Genomic DNA, 25,345 nt, shown 5'->3' with positions numbered 1-25,345 from the left:
AAAAAATATATAACATTTGCCTATAGAAAATTTGAGGCACATCACAGCTTAACACACAGAATCAAAATGATGGGTTCACTGGAATGGGTGTCAAACCCAGGGCCCAAACCCAAGCCCAAGCCATCTCTGAAGGGCCACTTCAGCTTCAGAGCCCTCTGTAGGATAAGCTGAGGCCTGTTTGCACCGGCACCCCAGCTCCTCTCCCTGTCTCTTTTACACCTTTCATGCTCATGTATGTGCTGATCCCAGTACTCTCCAGCAGGACTCCTGCACACAGATTCGCATCTTAGAGACTGCTCTCCCAGAAGCCAACTTAACACAATCCCCGCCTTTACAACTTTCCACTCAAAAATCAGCTTCTTTCGAGTTGCTTCCCTTACCTCTCATATGACTTCTGTTATGTGCCTTTATAACATTTAGTGAACAGTTTTAACTGCACATTTATTCATCTGGTTATATAATTAGAATCAGATCATAAGCTCCATGAAGGCAAAGTCCCTTGGTCTAATCATCTTTGCATCTCAAAGGCCCAGCTTTGAAAGGGGTATAGATTAAGTTTTTAATATATATGCATGGAACAGGCGATCAAAGAATGTCATATACCACTGAAAAAATAAGTCAAATTTATTTTAGTCTTTCACTCAGTTTTCTTCTGCATTCATTTAACCACTGAGTGCCTATTGTGTGTTACTGTGTGCTGAGCACTGTGGGCGGGATAATGATGACTGAGACTGGTCCTGTTTCGTTATTGTTGTGTGGTTCACAGTCAAGTTCTATTCTGCAATTCCTTATTATGGTTTGAGATAGTGCTATGAATATTCTACTGTATGCCTGTACCTCTTTTCTCCAGTGAATTTGTAAGGGACTCAAAGGCAAGGACATTCACAGTCCTGGCTCATAGAATGTATAGTAGGTAGAATGATGGTGGCCCAAAGATGTCCATGACCTAATCTTGAAACAGTTGTGTTACTTTTCATGGTAAAAGGTACTTTGCAGATGGAATGTAGGTTGCTAATTAACTGACCTTAAGATAGAAAGAATATCCCAAAATGCCTGGGTAGGTTCAATGACATCACATGAACCTTTAAAAGCCGAATAAGAAAGAAAAAAAGTCAGTCAATTAGGTGTGGTTGAAAAAGAGGCAGGAGAAATGAGGCAGAAGGAAAGTCAGAGAGAACTGAAGTGTCAAAAGAACTCACTGTACTTGATAGTTCTGAGGTATAAGTGATTATATGCAAGGAATAGAAAGAGACTTCTAGAAGCTCAGGGCGACCCCTAGCTGACAGTCAGCAGGGAAACAAGGATGCCAGTTTTCTAGCTACAAAGAGAAGAATTCTGCCAACAATCAGAAAGAGCATGGAAGCTAATTCTCCCCCAGGTTCCAGAAAGAGAAGCTCACTCTGATTTCGGCTTTGTGTTATGTGAAGCAGAGAAACCAACCAAGTCCACTGAATTTTTAACCTGCAAAACTTGGAGAAAATAAATATACACAGAGTTTTTTTTTTCTTAGTCTCTAAATTTGTAGCAATTTGTTATGGCATCTAGAGAAAACTAACAGTAGTGGTTTTCAATGTATATTTCTGGCTTGAATTTTTTAAATTGGATATTCCCAAATTAAAATGGCAGTATGTCCATAAGCATTTATAGAGTTAGCATTCACAGTTTCAACTGTTTGTAAAAACATGGACGTTTCAAGGCGTGTTAAAATGTGTAATTTTGCTAAGGGAGGTATTTAGGTTGTGAATGCTACAAGGCACGTAGGCACATATGTGAAAATTTATAGGAACTTCTAGGCCATGATACCAAAGTTTGTATTAGTCAGGACTTTCTAGAGAAACAGAGCCAACGGGATGGGGGAGGGGATTTTTAAGGAACTGGTTTATGCAACTGCGGGGCCACCAAGTCCAAAATCTGCAGGTCAGGTCAGCAAGCTGGAGACTCAGGAAGAGTTGACGTTGCAGCCTGGGTCTAAAGGTGGTTGGTTTGCATAATTCCTTCTTCTTAAAGGGACTTCAATGTGTTTTCTCTGAAGGCCTCTAACTGACGAGGTGTGCCCACATTATGGGGGATTTAATCTACTTTACTCAAAGTCTACAGATTTAAATGTTAATCATATCTAAGAAATACCTTCAGTGACATCCAGGCTGGTATTTCACCAAATATTTGAAAACCATGCCTAGACAACTTGACACATAAAATTAACCATCACAAATTCCCCCTTTGTCAACTAGACATTCATATACATATTCTTAAACCACACTTAATCTCCAAATAAAGACAATTACCAAGTCATGGGTTCACATAACATGATACATCTATCCTGCATAGGACTGAAACATACTAACCCGATTTCTAGAAAAGGATGCAAAGTCCTTGGATGATGTTCACTCCTCTCCTAAGAGTCTTGTAACTTAAATACAATTATGTAAAGTTGACAATACTTTATTGTTATGATATAAAGTCAATACATCAGATATTATGTGATGAGGGAATAAGAGAGGAAGAAAAACAAAGGTATAATTTGTTCTTCAGTATCTTTGGGGGATTGGTTCCAGGACATCCCCCACTCCACCTGGGATACCAAAATCATTGAGTGCTCAAGTCTCTTATTAAAAAAATGGCATAGTATTTGCATATAACCTATGCACATCTTCCTGTACACTTTATCTCTTGATTCCTTATAATACCTAGTAAAATGTAAATGCTATACAAATAGTGGTTGTTGTTTTATATTTGTATTATTTTAAGTTGCTTTATGTATTTTTTTTACTGAATATTTTTTATTCCAGGTTGGTTGAATCTGCAGATGTAGAACCTGCAGATACAGAGAACTAACTGCATTTGATGAATACACACACACACACACACACACACACACACCCCAAACCTGCTATCAGGTTCCTGCCTCTCAGCATGGCTGTGTTGTTCCCATTTAATGCATAATCTCTAGTTTTTTACATTACCAGGAGGGGGACGGGGAAGACAGGATTGAATAATGAGAAAGAATCAACTTAGATTTATTAGTATTTCAATTTTTACAATTGTAGAAATAATGTTACAGTGGCACATGGGAAAGGATGGCTTATCAGAGGTCTCAGAAAATAATCCCGGAGACAACTCAGGACCTCGAAAGTGTCCATTCACTTATCCTTGTTTTTCCTCCCTTGCCTTCAATACGTAGTCAATGTAACATAGAATTGGCTGCATGGTGTGATGACAATGACAATGATGACAATATTATGTGCCTATTAATACAGTTTATGGTCAGAGAATACCCCATTCTCCTTATTCTTTTCACAGAAGATGTAACATCCCCTTGTTGCATTATCATTAGCTTTTATGCAAAAGTGTTCTCTCCTCTTGGATGTTTACAGTGCATGGCTGTAGAGTCAAAATTGCAAAGCACTTTCCGACTCTATTCTGTTTTCTTTTTCTAGCCATGGCCCATTCTGTGTCCAGCTAGAAACGAGCCACAGAAGACTTAGCATTTGACCCGCATCTCTGGGGAGAAAATATTGTTCTCTAGTAGCATTTAGCAGTACAGAATATGAAAGTGGAGAGATGATGAAAACCCAAAAATATGTTTTTCAAAACTTCGCCTGAGGGTCTTCTGTAGTCTGGCACCAGCTTTCTTTCCTGCTCTTTTCCTCCTGTATTTCTTCCTGCTGCAAACACTAGTTGAGAACCTACTATTTACAAGCCCAGAAACATTATTCTCAAAGGACATGAACACATGAAATTGATTCCAAGCTGGATGTCCAAAAAGATACTGCTTACAAAAATGATGCCAATCATATAGTGAAATATGGTATACCCATTACAAAGAACAAAAGGGAGCTATGTGTACTTACCTAGAAAGAAAAGTATGTTATATTGTCTACTAAAAAAATGAATGCATACCAATATGCACTGTGTGATTTCACTTTTTTTTTTAAAGAAAAAACTGACACATATGAATATGCCCATTAAGGGAAATAAAACAAAAAGAGGTTGGTCACTCACCCAAAGTGCAATACAAAGTCCTCACCAACCTCCAGGGACTTCATTGCCTCTTCTTTGAACTTGGATTACCCCAGAAGTGTTACTTCTAGATTACGGCTAGTGCAAAGGCTTCTCTTGCCTCAGGGCCTTTGCACTAGCTGTATCATCTTCCTGGAATGCAAATGGCTTCCTTCCTTCTCATTAACAGTAAAGATTCCAACAGGAGCAAGTATGAAAGCTAAGTAATAAGGGACACAAAGCAAGACAGGGACTTCCTAGTACAGAGCAGGTCCCACAGCACCACCCAGAGAAGTGATGCCTCTGGACCCATAAGTTAAAGATTATCTCCATTTCCTTAGAGAAAAGACTGCAATTGAAATCAAATATATTTTTTGAATAGTTCTCCTTAGGGAGAATGAAAATTTTGAGTCCATCATTTCAACAAAATTTCAGCCATGCTTAGAAACTCTTGTGTAGCTCGGTGGCTCAGCCTGTTATCCCAGCACTTTGGGAGGCCAAGGTGAGTGGATTGCCTGAGCCCATGGGTTCAAGACCAGCCCTGGTAACTTGGCGAGACCTCATCTCCACAATAAATAAAAAATTAGGCATGGTAGTGCACACCTGTAATTCCAGCTACTTGGAAGGCTGAGGCAGAAGAATTGCCAGAGCCTAGAGGTCGACGCCGGAGTGGCCATGAGTGTGCCACTGCATTCTAAACTGGGCATGACAGAGTGAGACTCCAATTCAAAAAATAAAGAAAGAAACTGTTGTGAAGTTCTTCAGGTTTTATTATATAAAATTAAAGTCACAATTCTGATACTCTGAATGAGCAGAAAATGAGGTAACTTGCTCTGCTCATGCATCTCTGGAATGAGGAGGTCCTTATTTGCCTGTGTGTGAGGGGTCCAAATTCCTCCATAATGGGCCTTATAATCAGTAGCTAAATGAATAGACACAAAAAGTGAATATGTAACTTTAAGTTCTAGAATCAATTGGCTTACGGATGTGAAGACTGAAATGAATAGGTAAACAATATATTCAGAGGTCTGCTGCCCCCAGCTCTGTCTCTGGTTTCCTGCTTCAACCATGGTAGAACTACAAAAAGCAGATGGTGGGTCACTGCCCTGGCGGCCACAGGCATCCAGTATGACCTGCCATTGCATTACAAACATTAATCAGCAACTCTGCTCTGGGGCTGTTGACTTTGGATATGTCCTAACAAGAATAATCTGCATTATTCCTGTGGAGGGTCACACCTGGAATCCCTCCAGAGAAAAGTGAGCATCACAACTCAGGCACCCGCATATTACAAAGAATAAATTAGCAGAGGAAAATCCCCAAGCCTCATCTGTCCGTAAACTTATTTCCATGCACCTGTTCACAAGGTCCGTGGCAGAGGAGATGACTCAGGAGCTTATTTAAGCTGAGCTTATAATAAAACTGGTCTAATGGCCCTTGAGGACAATATTTATGTGTAGCTGCTCTTCTTTCGTTTAGACTAAATGGAACTATACATTGTTTTCTGCATCCTTTAAAAGATGAATTATGTTAAAATTGATAACATGATAGCAATGAAACTAGAGAGAAGAAAGCAGTCCCTCTTTATCATTGAAGAGGTGGTTGGGAATTTCCCCTAGGCCTTGGTGTTCTCTTGTTGAATATGAACGATTTCACAAACTGTCAACATCAGACAAAACCACTCTATAAAGCAAGATGGATCAAGAAAAAAAAGACCCCTCCATGATCATGTTTGAGCATAGGAAATAGCATGGACATTGTCCAAAGAATAATAATAATAATCAAACATCTGATACCCTGGCTAGCATGAGTGACAAGCGCTTCTTCATTCCCTATGTCTTCAGCCAGGCTTCATTCTCCACCTTATGAATAAGATTTATTATAATGTCTGCTATGGTTTAAACGTTTGTCCTCTCCAAAACTCATTTTGAAACTCAATCCCCAATGTAACAGTATTAAAAGGCGGGAAATCCAATATGGCATTCAAGAACTGAATATAGAGAGATAATTAAAACTAGGTAAGGTCAGTCCCTCACCACATGATGCTTTGTACCACGGGAAGACTTTGCAGCATCCTCACCAGCAAGAAGGCCCTCACCAAGTGTGATCCCTTTATCTTGGACTTCTTAGATTCCAGGACTATAAGAAATAAACCTCTTTTCTTTATAAGTTATCCAGTTTGGGGAGTCTAGGTTTAGCAACAGAAAACAGACCAAGACAAAACTCAACAGTGGAATTGCTTTCACTTACCAGTAGCATCCACTCCAGAGCTAGTGCTATTTCATTGAACCTTCTCCCAGATGACCTAACAAAAGTCCAAGTGTATAATGTACGTATCCTCTTATGAAAGTACCACACTGCTCCCCATAGGTGTGTGTTCTCCTTCATGACAAAAATGAACCCAACTTATTACTCTACAAGTATGTGGCTGGTGGGATCTGACTGGAGGGCATTAATAGAAATAAGGCAGTTTGGGAATCCCAGCTCAAAGACTTGGCCAAATATGCCTAATACTGTACCTGGCACATGAATAGGAACCTGGCAAATGTTCCTTGAATGAATGAAAGTACCAGCAAATCCCTGTTGAAACTAATCTGGATGCATTGTGGAGACTTCTTGCTAGTGGTGATCTCACCAGGAGACTGTTAATGATGCAAAAATATCTAAACAGAATTAAGAGTCCAATAGTATTAAAATATTAAGGACTTTGGCTTAGGCTATAAAAAGAAAAGCAAGATATAGATTTTTAGATGGCATACAAAATTCAAAATTCTGTTAGAAAAATTAGTGAAATATGCCTGGTTTTAAATGGAGAAAAATGTACCCCTTCATTAAGGGACCTGCAAGAAGACTAAAGAAAGTGGAGAGATGTTTCATATTTCTGGAATGATGACTCAATATGGTAAAGATGTAGGTTTCTCACTTCAAGTTATTCCATAAATTAAGTAAAATTCTAATCACTTCCCCAATGGTTGCTTTTGAAATAGACAAAATCATGTTTAGGTTTATCTGAATAAACACATGAGCAGAGCAAAGAAACTTAAAATAACAGCAAAGGGGAAGGTTTACAAGTAGAAGGGTGGAGGAAGAAAAAGTTCTTTTCTTGTCATAACTTCAATTGTACTTAGAAGGATAAAATTATTAAAACCACATAATATTGGCGTGGAAATTTAGAAGGAAATTTAATGTAAAAGTATAGATGAGCATTGAGAGTGTGAGCATGACAACCTCCATGAGTTATGAGCTTATATTTTTTCTTTGGCAGAATTCTACTGTCAAAATATTCTATCTCTTAATCCTCACCACTCTATGAAGTATGCACAATTATCTTTATTTTGCAGATAAAGAACATAAGACTTGGGTAGGCTCAAAAACTTTGCTCAAGTTTACGTAACTAATAAGCAGCAGAATTGGGATTAGAAACCGGATTATTTAACACCGAGGGAGAAGAAAAATTGAAATTGGAGCAGGCAATACATAACATCTGCTATATTAATCTTACCATTTTACAAATATCTTATTAACTTCATAGAATCCTTAGCTGGTGGAATCTCAGGCTGACCTAAGAAATGAAATGTGCATGAGATGGTGGAGCACAGGGCACTGTACCTGGAAGGAGCCACCATGAGCATGGCAGCTGCTGAGGGGCTTCCCCCAGCTGAGTGTTGCCCCCAAACTGTGCATACTTTCCTGAGTTTAATCCCACTCCCTGTTTCTGCTCCTGGAACACTCCCAGGAAAGCTACAGACATATTTGACAACTGGTCTTCAGAGGGAAGGGGGAAGGATCTGAGTATGTGTATATGTATAAGATAAATTTTGATGGGGATTAGTGACTCTGAACTTAAGAAATTGTATAATCTGGGTCTTTTAAAACTGGGACACCATGTGTTCTATACAAGGCACTGATATGTCATGTCTGGGAAGACCTTAAACTGCAATTCAGAGATGATGATGATGATGATGATGATGATGATGATGATGATGGTGATAGCAGCATCAGCAACATCAACACCAACAATGGCTGAGGCTATTCTGTCCCTACTATACTGGGGGGTACTCAGAAAAAAAACGAAATTATTTTTTAGAGGGCAGGCCCCTTATAGTACAGGCTTTCCCCACTGCATAAGTGTTCTAGGAACCCATCAGCACCAGTGTGCCAGCTAGTGTTGTTGTGAGTGGCTGCATTTGGCTTCGGTACAATTTTTTTTGGAGATTCTTTCAATGCATTTGCCCATTTCATAATTTACAAGCACACCTGCCCATATTGCGCTGTGTTCAGCAATTTTTGACCAAAAATGGTATGATCCCCATTCTCCAACCTCCATATTTACCCAATCTCACCCTGATCAACTTGGTTTCTTTGTTTCCCTGAATACGCAAGAGAAAAACAAAGAAACTACAGAAGCATTAAAAGGCATCAAAATTAACAAGTTCAGAAACTGTTTTGAGCAGTGGAAAAATGTCTTGTTAGGTGTACTGCATCAAACAGAGAATACTTTGATGGTAACTGGAGTTTAAACACATAAGAATAAATATACAATTTTTAATAAATAAATTCTGGGGTTTTTTGGGCCCCCCTTGCATGTCAGCATTTTATCAAGCGAATCACTATCTCATGTCAGTCTCTCAACCATCCCATGAGAGAGGTATTATCACTATCTCTGCTTCACAGAGACTCACAGAGAGGGCAAGTACCCTGCCCCTGGTAGCCTGACTGGGAACCTAGGCAGGGTGAGTCAGGAGCCAACTGTTAGCCATAGTGTTATATCACTTTGATTCATGTAGTCACACATGCCCTAAGGCTGCAGTAACAGTGTGCTCGTGAAGTCAAGGTAATGAAGTATCGAAGCCTTATTTTCCATAAAGCCTAGTCTAGTATAGACTAGACTAGCCCCTTAGCCCCTGTCACCATATCTGGGTGTGCTCTGTCACTTTCAGTTCAATATGCCGAGATGGACTTCATGAAAAAAAGCATGGTCTTTATTGCAGCCCGTACAGTGTGCAATTTTCTAGAACAATACTTCCTGATCTTTGCATGATGAAATCCTGTGAGGATACTGTTTCCTCCCAGAAAAATACATGCATTTCTGCTTAAGATTCAGAAACTCCTCATGGAGTCATTCCTAGATTCTTAGGGCTTGTGAATTAAGGTTTGGAAGTCTCGATTTAGAAGCTCTTGGAGTTAAAACAACGGGGCAAAGAGCACCAGTCTAGCCAGCTGAGATGCATTCAAACCATCTTGGCAGTTTAAGGGACAACACCAAAAAATGTAATCCGATGACATGACACTTTCAAACATTACTTCCTCTTCCTTTATGAGAGATTAACAAAGAGAAAAAAAAGCCTACATCTCTTGTCCTGAGAGTAAAAATGCCCAGGGATTGATTAAAGGTCGACTACAGCCACAACTTCACCATGTGGGGGCAGCCTGCGGCTGTTCAGAGGACCAGAGGAGATACTGACTTGGCTAACTAGGTGTCAAGGATAAAAATCTGTGAGTCCTTTTGTGCAAGGACAGAAAGTAGCAGAGATTGTGTGGATTATCCATACATAGGTACGCATTTTTTGAAGGGGAAGGAGGTGGGTTATTATATGTCAAGCCCAACACATTTCGCTCTGGCAGTGGCAGGGCTTACGAGGGTCCTGAGGTCAAATTATACTGTGGAGATTCAGAGATAGAGACCCTGAGGACTGTCTGATCAAAGCTGAGTGAGTTGGCATATGCACACACATGTCTACACCAACGCATTATGACAGCACAGAGATCTGATGGGAAGAATGACACAGAGGCCTACCCAGGTTGAGTGTGAGGGAGGGAGGGAAGCTGCAGGACCGGGGCTGGACAGGAGCCTACGGGTTGGCTCGAGTGGGGGTTCATTAGACTCCAAGAGTAACTGACTCTCTAGGGAAGCGCCTGTCCCTGTTTGATAAGCGATGCTCTTTTATGCTCAAGCAGTGATCAGAAAGGACCTATGCAGAGCGGCCTAAAAAAGAAGAGCAACTTATTCATCGTGGGCTAGATTCACACTGAAATCATGTTCCTGGAAACATGTGGCTTCAGATCAGCCAGTAGGTAAAAGTTGGGAGAGGAGAGGTTGTAATTTTGGTACCTGAGATAAACATTAGGGATGACTATGTAGTTGATAGATCCAGTAATTTCTGGAATTATTTTTTGAGCATAAAATACCATGTTCTTGGATCCCTGACATGGGACAAGAGGCCCCCTGATTGACCTGGGATTAGGGGTACAATGTTGACACCAGCCAAATCTGATTGCACAGAGAGTCTACTTCCTCTCTCTTCTCTGCCAAGGCTCCTAAGCATTAGATAAGGTTTGAATCTTTATTTTTGGGATGACTTTTGGTGAAAGATATACTAGAACCGAGATTACAGTGTAGACTCAGAGGCAGGAATACTAACCAAGTTGAAGGATTTACACCAATTAATTTCCTATCTCATTGATTGTTCTTCATGACAATTTCATATGTTTGCTTGCTCTTTTTTCTGCCCACAGCCTCATTGTGTCTGATGCCAAACAAAAGGTGTGTGTGGTATTTACTATTTAAATGCTTTTTTATTTTTGGAATAGTAGTTCTTTTTTTTTTTTTAAATGTGCACGTACACAATGGAATATTATGCAGTCATAAAGAGGAATAGTAGTTTTTGAAAGCAGCAAGACAACTTCTCAGTTGGGAGTCTCAGTCAATGCATAATTTCTGGCATTCCATAGCAAAATTTCATCAGTGGGTCCTGTCAGTAGAGTTTGAGTTTTTGAAATACATTTAAAATCCAGCACCAGCCATTCTAGGAACTGAAAAATTCCATCTGAGCACCTGTCTTAATTTCCTGATGTCACTTGATAAGACAGCATGTTTTCCTCTATTGAATTAAGTATTTTCAGTCTACTTTTTTTTTTTTTTGAGTTGGAGTCTCACTCTGTCACCCAGACTGGAGTGCAGTGGCTGCTCCCAGGAACCGCAGTCTCAACCTGCTGGGCTCCAGCGATCCTTCCACCTCAGCCATCCGAATAGTCGGAACTACAGGCACACGCTACCACGCCTGGCTAATTTTTGATATATTGTAGAGATGAGGTCTTGCCAAGTTGCCCGGGCGGGTCTCGAACCCGTGGGGTCAGGCAATTCACTCACCTCAGCCTCCCAAAGCACAGGATTACAGGTTGAGCCACCGAGCCCGGCCTCAGTCTACTTTTAATTACTTATTGAAAAAGGAAAGTACACAATGTTTATTTAGAGTACTGTAATCTACTTTCTAACCATTTTTTCCCAGTTTGATATCCCCATGCACTTTCCTGATTATTCTTTTTTATATTTTTAAATTAAATTTTATTTTATTATAGAGATATGGGATACAAGTAAGGATTAACTACACAAGTGGACTGCATGCAGGTGAAGCTTGGGCCTCCAGCTGACCTCACATCCCCTGGTATAGGACCAGGTACACTTTCTGTTGTTATACATCCCTTTCCCTCCCCTAGCAGTGCCTAGTAACTGCTGATCCCTCCCTGCTCCCTGGTATTCATATTATTAATGTACAGGTCCCAATGAGTGAGAACATGTATTCAGCTCTTTGTTTCTGTGATATATCACTAAGTATGATAGTCACCAACTCCATCCAATTTGCTATGAAGTCCATGATTTTGTTCTTCTTTATGGCTATGTAATACTCCATCATGTATATGTACCACATTCCTGGTTATTCTTAAACAACAGGGGTTAGGAAGAAGACACTGGCCATCAGACTTTCTAGATACTGCTCCAGGCTTGAGCTTTGGATAGGTATTGCATGAGGATGAAGATACCTCCCCCTGGGTCTTGGGAATCCTGTTTCTTCTTCATTTCTATTTTATGACCTTTTAATTTTCTTTCCAAAACAATTTTCTGAAAATGCCCCTGTGCCTGGCTCCATCAATATATGTTTCCTCTTTCTCTCAAACCAACAGAATTCTTTACTATTTGTATGTGTTGGAATGCCTATGTAGAATACTTTATTTTATAATGTATTTGCACATGTATTATCCCATTTGATTTTATGATAACTCTGTGTAGATGGCATAATTGATCCTATTTCACAAGTTCAGAGAGGTACAGCAATTTGACTAAAGTCATAAAACTCAGAAGGGGTGGAACCAAGAAAAGAACCCCGGGCTTTGGGGTACAATCCCAAGGCCTTTTTGTCAACCCATGGAGTTCCCCCTATTGATGACATCATACTCTTCATTCCTCTCAATATCAACTTCCTATAGTCTTTGGTGTACTTTTCTTTTTTTTTTTGAGTTGGAGTATCACTCGGTCACCCAGACTGGAGTGCAGTGGTTGCTCCCGGCCACCGCAGCCTCGCCTGCTGGGCTCCGGCGATCCTTCCGCCTCAGCGTTCTGAGTAGCTGGAATTACAGGCATGCGCTACCACGCCCGGCTGATTTTTTTATTTATTGTAGGGATGAGGTCTTGCTGCCCAGGCAGGTCTCGAACCCACGGACTCAGGCAATCCACTCACCTCAGCCTCCCAAAGGCGAGGGATTACAGGCTGAGCCACCGAGCCCGGCTTGGTGTACTTTTCTAACTTTGAAGTGGAAATATACAATTCCTTTTATTTCACTCCAAAGGGAAATTCACCCCAACAGAATTTCCCTTTGGCTGCTACTACTTGGAGTTCATCAAAATCATGGTTGCCACTTCAAAGTAGACTTGGCACTATTTTTATGTAATAAATCGTAGCAACACTGAAATTATTTAGTGTGTGAATGACTATAATCAACTGTTTGGAGAGTCTTTGTCTTTTTTTAGTGATTCTATGCAATGTTTTCCCAGTGGTTGACTGAAGCGAGGTGGGAGAAGGGTTATTTTCTGTCATTTAATTCTTAAATAGGTAGTTTTAGTTCATTTGTAACACCTTTTCAGTGTTTGTGTGATGAGCTATGTGTGTGAGTTTGGGCACTGGTGATTGTCAGGATCACATTAAGAGCAAAAGAAACCATCAAGAGAACCGGAAGACAGCCCACAGAATGAAAAAAAATTTGCCAGCTGTATATCTAGCAAAGGCCTAGCATCTAGGACCTACAAGGAACTCAAACATGCTGAAAGGAAAAAACAAACTGCCCCATTAAAAAGTGGGCAAAAGACATGAATAGACACTTCTCAAAAGAAGATATACGGGCAGCCAACAGACACATGAAAAAGTGCTCAGCCTCACTCATCATCAGAGAAATACAAATCAAAACCACATTGAGATATCACCTAACCCCAGTAAGAATGGTCATCATTAATAAAACAAACAACAGATGCTGGGGAGGATGCGGAGAAAAAGGAACGCTTCTACACTCCTGGTGGGAATGCAAACTAGTGCAACCTCTTTGGAAGACAGTGTGGCGATTTCTGAAAGAACTAGAAATTGACCTTCCATATGACCCAGCAATTCCCCTACTGGGAATATACCCGGAGGAACTCAAATCATTCTACAAAAAAGGTACCCAAGCCGGGCTCAGTGGCTCAGCCTATAATCCCGCACCTTTGAGGTGAGTGAATTGCCTGAGCCCGCGGGTTCGAGATTCGCCCGGGCAGCGAGACCTCATCTCTACAATAAATCAAAAAATCAGCCGGGCGTGGTGGCACATGCCTGTAATTCCGGCTACTTGGAAGTCTGAGGTGGAAGGATCACCAGAGCCCAGCAGGCCGAGGCTGCAGTGGCTGGGAGTGGTCACTGCACTCCAGTCTGGGCGACAGAGTGAGACTCCAACTCAAAAAAAAAAAAAAAAGGTACCTGAACACGTATGTTTGTTGCAGCTCTATTCACAATAGCAAAAACATGGAACCATCCATGTTGCCCATCGAAGCTGGACTGGCTAAAAAAAAATGTGGTACATATATACACAATGGAATATTATGCAGCCGTAAAGAAGGACAAATATATGAACTCTGCAGTAACTTGGTTGGATTTAGAGTTGATCATACTCAGTGATCTATCACAGAAACAAAGAACAGCATACCAAATGTTCTCACTCATAAGCGAACCTTGAACAATTAAAATACTGTAAGAAAGGGATTGGCAGTAGTGGGAAACTTTCAGGGGAGGGGGGTGGGATTGGCAGTTGAGGGAAGCTGCTAGGGGATGCAGGGGCATACCTCATCAACAAGGGTACCTGCATAATTGATGTTTGTATACCTAACCCTGAATTGTACCCCACATCTTTATAATTAAAAAATGTCAAAAAAAAAAGATTAAAATAAAGGATAATGAGACAATGATTCTTTCTCTTCCTGATACTACCTGGAAGGCATTTGGGTACACAGTATGTGCATATATACATGTCTGTATGTAGTCCTTTCTATTTTCTCTAGAAACAAAAAGAAAATATTAAGAAAATTGTGACTGCAGGAACAGAAAATCAAAAACTGCGTGTTCTCATTTATAAGTGGGAGTTAAACCAAGGATCTGCAAAGGCATAGAGAATGATGAAATGGACATTGGAGACTCAGAAGGCGGGGGGAAGGGATGAAAAATCACCTACTGGGTTCAATGTGCATAGGTGAGGGTGGTGGGTACACTTAAAGCCTAGACTTCTTCGCTACTATACAGTGCAGCCATGTAAACAAAAATGATTTGTACCCCCTAAAGCCACTGAGTAAAGAAAAAGAAAAAAGAAAATTGTCCCTGATACACGCTTGGTTAACATTAGATAAGGAAGAATCCCAAAGCTCCCTGACTGCAGTGCTGGTACAATTCCGTTACCACACACAAAGTCCAATGGCCAAGTGCTATTGGCAGGTCAGCCATAGAAAAGTTGGGGGCGAGGCTCTGCCCACATCATGTTGGAACCAACACCACCCACTTCTGCCTCTTGTCTGTTTTCTTAGTGAAATACTATAAACCAAGGAGAAGACTGCTACATGCACAACCTCAGTGTGACTGTTTTTACACACTTAATAGTGTAGTCAAACAAATAGACAATGAACAAGCAGAAGTCATCCCATGTTTCTTAGTTTTTTTGTTTGTTTGTTTGTTAGTGGTATCATTTGAACAATAGACACATTTACTGCATATATTCTAACTTCATGCTTCTCTTCTGCTTTATTTAATTTAATTATGTTTCACTTTTTAGGATGCAAATATTATAATTTAAAAGTGTTAAGAGATACAGAAAGTTGAAGTTCAAATGGTTTATAAAGCCATGGATTATTAAGAACCAGTAAAATCAACTTATTTAAATGAACCTCTCTCACAAATTGTTTATATTAGTTTGAGAATCTAAAATTTGGCCAACTCTAAGAATCATTTAGAGTTGAAATGTGTATTCACTTTAAAAGTTTCCCTCTTTGATCTCCTCTATGTGCTGTACAACATTCAAACAGAGAGTTAATTCTTGCCTCAGATCTTTCTATTTCTTGCATCTGCTCTCTCTGCTCCCTCTTCCGGAATACCCTATCCAGCCGCAACAAGCCTACCTTCCAAAGTCTCCTGTATCCTTCAAGACTGAACTCAGAACCGGGCTCGGTGGCTCAGCCTATAATCCCGCGCCTTTGGGAGTCTGAGGTGAGTGGATTGCCTGAGCCCGCGGGTTCGAGACCTGCCTGGGCAGTGAGACCTCATCTCTACAATAAATGAAAAAATCAGCCGGGCGTGGTAGTGCATGCTTGTAATTCCGGCTACTTGGAAGGCTGAGGTGGAAGGATCGCCGGAATCCAGCAGGTCAAGGCTGCGGTGGCCGGGAGCGGCCACTGTACTCCAGTCTGGGCGACAGAGTGAGATTCCAACTCAAAAAAAAGAACAACAAAAAAAAGACTGAACTCAGATGTCCCAGCTTTTCATTTTGCAGTCTCTTAGCTTGGACTGCTATAACAAAATACCATAACCTGGGTGACTTATCAACAACAGAAATTTATGTCATGATTCAAGAGCCTACAAGTCCAAGAACAAGGTGCCAGGATAGTTAGATTCCAATGAGGGCTCCTTTCCTGATGGCAGATTGCAGTCACCTATTCTACTCATGCATCTTCACATGATGCAAAGAGGGTGAGAGAGTTCTCTGGAGTCCCTTTCACAAGAACACTAATCCAATTCCTGAGGGCTCTATCCTCATAACCTAAATCACCTCCCTAAGGATCTATCTACTTACTACCATCACCTTGGAGGATAGGGTTTCAATATGTGAACTGTGAAGGGACACAAACATTCAGTCCACTGTATATAGTCACTGATTTCACAAACAAAAATAAATCACATCTTTATCTATGTATGCTGGTGTTCTGTGCTCTGTTTCAATGCTTGTGTTTTCTGCTACACACACACACATGTCCAATTGCTCCCAGAGAGAGAAACACTTGGAGGGTAGGGGCCAGGGGGGCATCTCAATAGTTCTCCCCTGATGCTCCACTACTAACACCTAGTACAAAGATATGGAGAGGGAAGGTGTGGAGGAAATCTTCAGTTACAACACTTTAAAATTCTACCCATTCTTTAAGTTTTTTTTGTTTTTGTTTTTGTTTTTAATAAAAACAGCCTCTATCCCCTCAAACTGATAGTTTCATCCTCTGAAAGTCACAGATATGGTAACATGTTACTCTTCACCTTGAATTATAATTAGCAGCCTCTGTCTTCTCCCTTGTTATCTCTCCTACAAAACGTAAGCTCTTTCATTTATGAGGATAAGATCCATGGTTGACTGTGTTTACATCCTTCATAGGGCCTTGTATGTATTAGGTACTAGATATGCATTTGTGGAATAGAAGCATGTTTCATAAATTTAAAATATGTTAAAACAATTACAAAATATATTCCTTTTTGAGGAGAAAGTTGGACCAACTTTGGTCAACACTGGTCCTTAGTTCTTGAATTTCCTTACCATTTCATCAATTTGTAACTTTTAAATATCATCATTTTTGCTTTGGATTTAAACGATACCATAATTGCCTTCAGAGTCTTGAGAATCAGTTTCTCAAGAACTTGGAATTTTGAAGTCAAACATAATGTGTTGGTATGTGCAAAAAATATTTCAAAACAATCCCCTTTTAGAAATATGTTCTGTTTCACAATATAGTAAAACTTTAGCAAATATTTTGATATTTTTATTGTTATGTAGAAAAAGAGAACTCACTAATATAAATTCTTAGTGTATTACAAAGGATACTAGTGTGTATAGCTTGCCTTTGACTGTCACACACACAAACACACATACAACATGAAAACCCCAGCCAGGCTCGGTGGCTCAGCCTGCAATCCCCTGCCTTGGGAGTCTGAGGTGAGTGGATTGCCTGAGCCCGCAGGTTCGAGACCCGCCTGGGCAACTTGGTGAGATCTCATCTCTACAATAAATCAAAAAATTAGCTGGGTGTGGTAACACATGCCTGTAGTTCCAGCTACTTGGAAAGCTGAGGCGGAAGGCTCGCTGGAGCCCAGCAGGTTGAGGCTGCGGTGGCTGGGAGCGGCCACAGCACTCCAGTCTGGGCAACAGAGTGAGACTCCAACTCAAAAAAAACCAACAAAAACAAACAAAAAAAACAAACAAAAAAACATACAAACTCCACTGAATTTCACTTGTAAATCCAAACCTCCTAATAAATCATATAATAGAGATCTTTCTAAACTACCAATAGAAGTATTAAAGTTTGAAAAAAGAGAGAAAGTCTGAATAAAGCCTTGTGATCAAGAAGAAATCACAGTTCATCCAACAGAACATTATATAAAGGGACATAAACTACATGCACCATCATTTGCTAATAAGCAAAACTCAGTAAAAATTGGTTCACTTTATATCCCTTCCTTGGTGGTCAGTTACCAAAGTATGCAAGCAATTTTATTACAAGGGACCTTTTTCTATAAACTAAGCCAGCAGCACAGACCCTAAGCCTAGGGCTACACATTTCTGTCTTGTATTTGTTTGCTTTGAGTAATGAGGCTTCCAGTTGTTTGATTTGATAATGATCTTTAAAAAAAAAAAAAACAACAAGGAACAAGCCAGCTGGCAATAATAAAATGTGTGAAAAAAGAGTTTTTGTTAAGAACAATCAGAGACCATGTTTTGGGCCTTTCCACAGTAAAATCAACAGGTAGACATATGGGTGCTAAATGCAGAGACATACTCATGTGCCTGGTTGTCCAGAACCTACAGGACATGGATGGTTGTGAGAACTGAAGGGAGAGGAGACCATGGCTCTGTGTTCCAGACAGGAGGAGCTCTGGGCATACTGTTGACAATTGGCTGGATTTCTTATCATCTCTTCAATCTTGTTTCTAGGACAGGTATGCATGGACATTATTGTAAATCTAAACCCCAAAAGACCTAAGTAGGTAAAACTAGGTAAAACGAAGCATTTCTTCTTCCTTACTTTTAACCGTGAGGTACATGGACTTGCTGACGTCTGCGCCCACATCGTTGCTGACCTTGCAGAGGTAGTAGCCACTATCTTCTTCCACAACGTGCTTGATCAACAATGACCCATTGCTGAGAACCTGGATTCGGCCATTCAGGGCAATTGGCTGAAACTGGGGAACCCCAGCACCTGGGATAGAATAAAAAAGAACGATGATGCAAACATGAATAAGTATGGGAAGACGATAAGCTCAAGTTTATTCAGACTAAGAAACCATGGACACTTAACATGTATCACAGAGGGCAGTCATGGGATACATCAGGTTTTTCTTTCTTTCCTCCAACACTGAAATTCTGTTTTTTTTTTTTTTTAAAGAGAAACACATTTATTCAAAATGACAGTAGGTCAAACTCTTAGATAAGAAAGCTTACAGAAAATTTCCATAGAAAAAGCCAAATTTGATGAGTGTTAAGTAGCTAATAAATTATTCAAAGAAATCACTGTAGAACAACCACAGAAGCAGACACCTCTCAAGGTACTAAGTAAATTCTTTGTGTTTTCAGGGACTTAATATGAATGTAAACAAGAAATGCTCCAAGAACATGGCATTTGAAGTCCTTGCTCACTGCACATGTCTGAAGCTACTAAGAAAGTAGCAGTGATGCAGATTTCTCCACCAAGTACAGTTATATTCCAGTCTAGAAACACAATTAAGTTACCTCACTTAATGTTATTTAATGTCAGGTTATTGTATTAAGACAGCACAGAATTAAAACACCACTTTCCTTAGAGTGCTTCCTTGCAAAGAGAGACTAGCACAGATGTGATACACTAATATAACAGATGTGATATGATTCAAATTGGAGAGTCATACGCAACTATGCCGAATAAAATGTATTTTAGAAGTAATGAAATAAATGATTAAGGTTTGGGGATATTTCTGAAAAGATGATGGTCTGGATTCACCTACCATGCTACCTGCTCCTCTCTTGTGGGCATTGGGTGGGGCTAATAGGATGTGATTGAAAAATTCTCCCAGGGCTTTTGTATTCTTTCACCAAAGAATTAGTGATTTGAAGGGAAAGCTCTAGGGTGAGAAATCACTGGATCTTCCTAGAGGAAGCTCTAAGGGTGAACCAAGGGTATGTATGCTGCTAGCTCCCTGGCTCCAGAACCTACAGAGTTGAACAATTTTACGATCTCTGCAATTTTCATGATTCTCATGCAGGAAACTTCAGAGTTTGCATCTGTGGACATTGGAGGAGGAGACACTTCTTCTTGCTGTCTCTACACCCTACTGACAACTTGCTTATTGGTACCCCTCAACCTCACAGTGGTGGAAACTGTGGCTGTACCCTTCTTTCCCTTGTTTCTGGATCTGGTATCTTGGATGTTAGACCCAAGCTCTGCCAAAGAGATAAAGGACATTAATAATGTACTTAAGGGAACTTTTCACATTGAATAAGAAGACAAGCAGAATCCTTACAATAGCTGGTTTCTAACAATATAGAACTGCTAGGAGAAATAGGGTAACTTGAATTTAAAAAACAAGAGTTCCACATCTGATAAAAATGTAGAAAGCCACAAAAGAATGTCACTTCCATTATAACAACAAAAAAGACAGCTAATCTACAAAATCAAACTTTAAAAATAAAAAGGAATCAGGAAGTCGAAATAATAGGCAACTAGGTAAACTTAGTTGCAAAAAGTTAAAAGCCCCGAAGAGATGTGGGCTATATAAACTAATCCATCTTTGGTAAGATGGGAAGAAGAGGTCATAAGCATAAAAGTAGGTGAAAAATGAAAGGTTAGAAGATAAAAATCTTCTACAAATAACCTTCAACAACATCATACTTAATTATGAAAGACTGAATTATTTTCCACCAAAGATCAAGAAAAAGACAAAGTTTATGTCTGGTCTCACCTTGTTTATTTAAACTTGTTTTGGAGATTCTAGCAAGCAAAATAAAACAAAATAATTAAATCAAACAAGTATAAATTGATAAAAAAAAAAAGAATACAGCTGTCTTTCCTCAGAGGTGACATGATTTTCTACACAAAATGCTATAGCTATAAAGTGAGTTATTTATACATAAGAATAACAAACAATTAGAAATTAAAATTTAAAAGACAATACATTTGCACTAAGTCACAAAATGTTTATAAATAAATTTAGCAAAATACACATAAGATTGACCCACTAACATTATAAAAGTTGTTGAGAACAATTAAAAATGACCTAAATAAGTAGGGCATTATACCATGTTCATGGATAAAAATATTCAATATTTTTAGGCAAAGATTGGCTACCTTTTTTTCTATAAAAGGCCAGATAGTAAATATTTTAAACTTAGAAGGTCATACAGTCTCTGTAACAACTACTCATCTCTACCGTTGAATCATAAAAGCAGCCATAGAGAATGCATAAACAAAACAACAAGATTGCATTCCAAAAAAATGTATCCATATAAAACAAAGTGACCCATAGTTGACTGATACCTGACTTAAAGGTGAGAGAAATATAAATGCAAGAGAACAGCAAAGTTGAAAGTGGGAGCATATACCAGCAAAATTCACACATTTGGATTAGTACGAAATATCATAAAATGTTTCTAAGTAAAAAAAAATTTTAAATTCTTCTTTCATTATGAAATTAAAATTCAGCCAGCCTTGGTGGCTCAGCCTGTAATCCCGTGCCTTTGGGAGGCTGAGGTGAGTGGATTGCCTGAGCCTGCGGGTTTAAGACCTGCCTGGGCAGCGAGACCTCATCTCTACAATAAATAAAAATGAAATTTATTGTTCAATACCAAGCACCTACACTGTAGCAAATACTGGACCAAAAGTTGTATTTAAAAAGACAATAATTTCCATTTCTCCTGCTTTCTACACTTCCTCTTCCCCTGGGCTTCACTCTGGAGAATTAGAGCCACCATGTCCTAAGCTGCTCTGCAGAGAGTCTCCCAAGGAAAGAAACTGGGAGTGACCTCCAGTCGATAGTTTGTGAGAAACTAAATCCTGTCAACAATCATAGGAGTGACCCTGGGAGAAGATCCTCTTGCCCCATTAAACTTTGCTATAACTGCATCCTCATCCAACACCTTGTGAGTCCCTGAGCCAGAGGACACAGCGTAGGGGTCCCATAATCATGACCCACAGAAATGGAAAATGACAAATGTGTGTTACTTTAAGCCACTATGTTTGGGAATTATTTGTTACATAGCAACAGATTACTAACAAATTGTGAAAAATTAAATAAGTTACACAAAATTTCAACTTCTCACTTGTAAAATGGAGATAATAATAGAACTTTCTTCATAGGATGTCCTAAGCATTTAAGTTCTTGAAGTATGGTATGGCTCATAGTAACCTCACAATATTATTGTGTTTTTAAAAATTCTACTTTTAATTATTTTGTTTTCTTATAATTATGTGAGTTTCTGATTTCCATTCTGCAAGAAAAAGGACTATGTTATACCGAATCTCTCCATTTATCAATCAATCAGTAGAGAGAAAAATATTGTGGTAGGCAATCTGTAGGTGGAATTCTTGAAAAGACATTGTGAACCAAAGGAAAGGCATATTTAAATATTAAAATATATTACTAAATTGCTTACTAAAAGATGTAACAATTTTATCTCCATCAATGTTGGCTGTGGGTTAATTTTTTTCCTTATACATGGACACTCTTAATCTTTTCTTTGTTTTTGCTTATAGAAAATTTAGAACACCTTTCCATGAATGTGTTGGCCATTTGTACTTGTGCTTTGATAAACAGCCCACTCTTATATTCCTTGTCTATTTTTCTTCTGGACTTTTTGGCTTTTTCTTCTTCATTTTTCAAAGCACTTTGGATTTTAAGAAAGTGTTTCTATCTTTTCATTTTGCAAAACTATTTTTCTTGTTCCTTATTTTTATCAGCTATTGAGATGTTCATGTTATTTTCTCCTTTAAAAGTGGGTTGCATTTTAAAGAATTTGATTTTATAAATATTACATTATGAAGATTGTGTTCATTAGTGTAAGTACACAGGATTTATTTGAGTTTAAAAATCAAGGAAAAGCTTTCAATTTTTATTTAATAGTTTGAATTTGGGACAGATTTTGAAGATTTGTAAAGGCTATTGATGTCTTTCTCAAAGTAGACTGTAAACTGGGAGCTAGACCAAGTCTACCACACACAACCTGAAAATCAACCAAATGTAGGATATAAAAAAATGAACATAATTTAGAAATCCTGAAATTTTCAAAATCATGTAAAACTGTGTTAAAAAAAGAACTCTGAAAATCTGATGAAATGAAGGTACAGTTTGAGAAAGTTACATAACTGTCCATGTCAACAGCACAAAATTTTTATTTTCCTTAAATATTTTTTATCAGAAAAATACTTGTGATAATTAAAATATTTACATTAAAAAATTATTACAAAAATTAAGCTACATTGCTAAGCTGTCTTAATTAACTGGTGGAAAAGGATGATCTATTAATTCCTATCTGGACCAAGATAAGCCTCTTTATGACCAAAAGGTCCTAATGAAGACAGAAATAAAGTATTAAGTGCATTTAAAAAACATTAAATCTTTTTTTCATTAGAAAAATGAACTTAAGTTGAAGGGTTACTGCATCTAAAGATCTAATCATGATTGCAAAAAGGAATAATAGTGAACACACTGCCAACCAATTCATCTACTACAAGGAGTCCAGTTCCAAGGGTGAGCACTTGTTTGATTTGAGGGAGGTGGACTTTGCCATGGTTTGACAGAATTATCGGTTATCTACTTTAGATTCATCATTATTCTAAAGAATTAAATATAACCCAGTGCATCAATATACAAAATCCTGTGATCTTCTTAGCACAAGGTAAGTGCTTTGGGTAATTAGCTAGAAAATACAATGTAGCAACCAAGTCATTAATTAAAAAGCTGTCAATTTTTTGTGGTCAGTTGGGGTCAAGTGGGGACAGTTTTAATGCCCCATTACATGAAAATACAATGTCAAAGCATTATGTAAGTCACATACTGAATTACTGATTATATTAATACTGGGTGACCTTTCTTATTTATTGAAAAGATTTACCTCACTATGTTCCCAGAGACTGAGGGTATGAAAATAGTAGAAAAAGAACAGTGATTGACCAAGTGAGCCCAGTTGGAAGGCAGCAGCAAATAAGATAATTGTTTCATCTTTTCTTCTATTTTTAGGTCTTTCCTCATCTGTAGAGAGAACACTTGACTAAGACTCAAAAGTAGAGTTCTACTACCCTCTGAAATGATCTGTGCCTTTATGCAAGAGGCTTGTTTTTGCATCCTTAATTTTATCATATATAAAATGAAACAATTATCTATATATGATATAAGATTTTTGTTCACGTCAAAGGAAACAAGATTGTATGAATGTGAGTATATTAAGGACCAGAATAATTTGGTCAATAAGCACAGAGTTCCCCTAGCAGGATGGACTGAGAAGGAGTTGAAGTACAAGAGAGTAATAGAAAGAAGTTCTCTTTATGCTCTCTGGACTGTAGCACAAAGGTCAGCCTGTAAGTTATTTGTTTTCCTTACCAAGGAATCAAAAACACGATCTCTTACTGTCTTAGGGAATGAGTGTGTTTTCCTGAAGAATGAGCTTGTTTTTCTTCTTTTGGGAAAGGGTTTTCCTCCTCCAAGAATAGTTGGTGAGTTGCAGGAAGTGAGTAGTACAAAGACAGAGGTGGAGATGGGAAGAAAAGGAAATACAAGTAGCAACAGCAATTGCACTTAACTGAGCTTTATCAGCTGAAAATGGAACCCTTGCACAGTGAAGAGTGCCAAGGAGTTCTGGATAGTTTGTTACAGAGAAGAAACCAAAAGTGGACAGAAGTACAGACCCGAAACATTGGTCTAGTTCCAGAATGTAAGAGATTGTGTTTTGGATTCCTTGGTGAGGAAAACAAATAGCTTGCAGGCTGACCATTGGGATACAGTCCAGAGAGTACCTCTGCAGAGGTGAATCTAGAGCAGGAATGGCAAGAATGGCAAGAATGCTGATAGATAGGCAATGGTCTTTTCATTCCTTTGTTTCCCTGTTAAAGAACCCTATCCAGTGAATGCAATGGAACTTTTGTAGTCTAGATTAGGGCCTATTTGTTATGACTTAGTCATCCACTAGTTTTGCATGCCAATATGTATGTCTATATATGAATACAGAGAGAGAGAGAGAGAAAGAGAGAGAGAGTTGGAATTGCACTCTGTTGACCAGGTTGGAGTGCAGTGGCATGCTCATGGCCATTGTAACCTCGTCCTGCTGGGCTCAGGCGATCCTTCTGCTTCAGCCTTCCATGTAGCTGGCACTATAGGCATGTGCCACCATGCCTGGCTAATTTTTTGATTTATTGTAGAGATGAGTTATCTCCAAGTTTCCCAGGATAGTCTCAAACCCCTGGGCTCAGGCATTACTTTAGCTTCTGCCTCCCAAAGTGCTTGGATTACCACACCCAACCTGCAAGCCAATATTATTACTGTAATTTTGTAACTAATATGCAGAAATCCTTATTTATTAGCAAGGTAGAACATTGCCTTTCACTCACTTATCAAAAAACAGCTGTGAACTGACCATAATTCATCATTTGCCAATGGGCAATCTGATACCAGAGGTATTGAAGGTGGCTCAATTAGGCTGATGCCACAAGGGCTTGGCATGGGAACTCGTAGGAGCCCTGAAGCTGTGTCCACTATCCAAGGTCTTCACTAACATTTTCCTGGAGCAAGAGCTCCCCAAGCATTTGTCCTCAGTGGGCTGCTTCTACCCAGAAGACTGCTAGAAAGTTCCTGGGGAAAGAAAATGAGGACAGATGATGGAGGAGTTCAGACAAAAAAGAAAGAGCAAAATGGACTCTTGGGTTTATTTTCTTGGTGGCCCCACCAAGGTTTAGGGTAATCACAGTATCCTTGGATGAGTGATCTGTGGAGGTCTTGCAGCAGCTTCCAGGGCCACAGAGACTCCACTTATGTTAGCAAAGAGAATGGCAGAAAGTTTTCTTCTCTGA

General features: G+C 39.2%; 1 protein-coding gene across 1 annotated transcript in view; it reads right to left on the bottom strand.

Moving 5' to 3' along the window:
* The window catches only part of DSCAM (DS cell adhesion molecule), a gene marked incomplete at its 5' end in the record, with an annotated part of 312,828 nt that overhangs the window by 224,299 nt on the left and 63,184 nt on the right, over positions 1-25,345 (bottom strand). The window contains one exon of the mRNA XM_008068451.1: positions 18,341-18,514. Coding sequence (XP_008066642.1) covers positions 18,341-18,514 — 174 coding nt within the window. The remainder of the gene's footprint in view (positions 1-18,340; positions 18,515-25,345) is intronic.

This window comes from Carlito syrichta, unplaced genomic scaffold, assembly GCF_000164805.1.
Source record: "Carlito syrichta isolate Samal-C Ts95f unplaced genomic scaffold, Tarsius_syrichta-2.0.1 Scaffold310954, whole genome shotgun sequence".
NCBI classification, from domain to species: Eukaryota; Metazoa; Chordata; class Mammalia; order Primates; family Tarsiidae; genus Carlito; species Carlito syrichta.
This window is presented reverse-complemented; position numbering and strand designations above follow the sequence as displayed.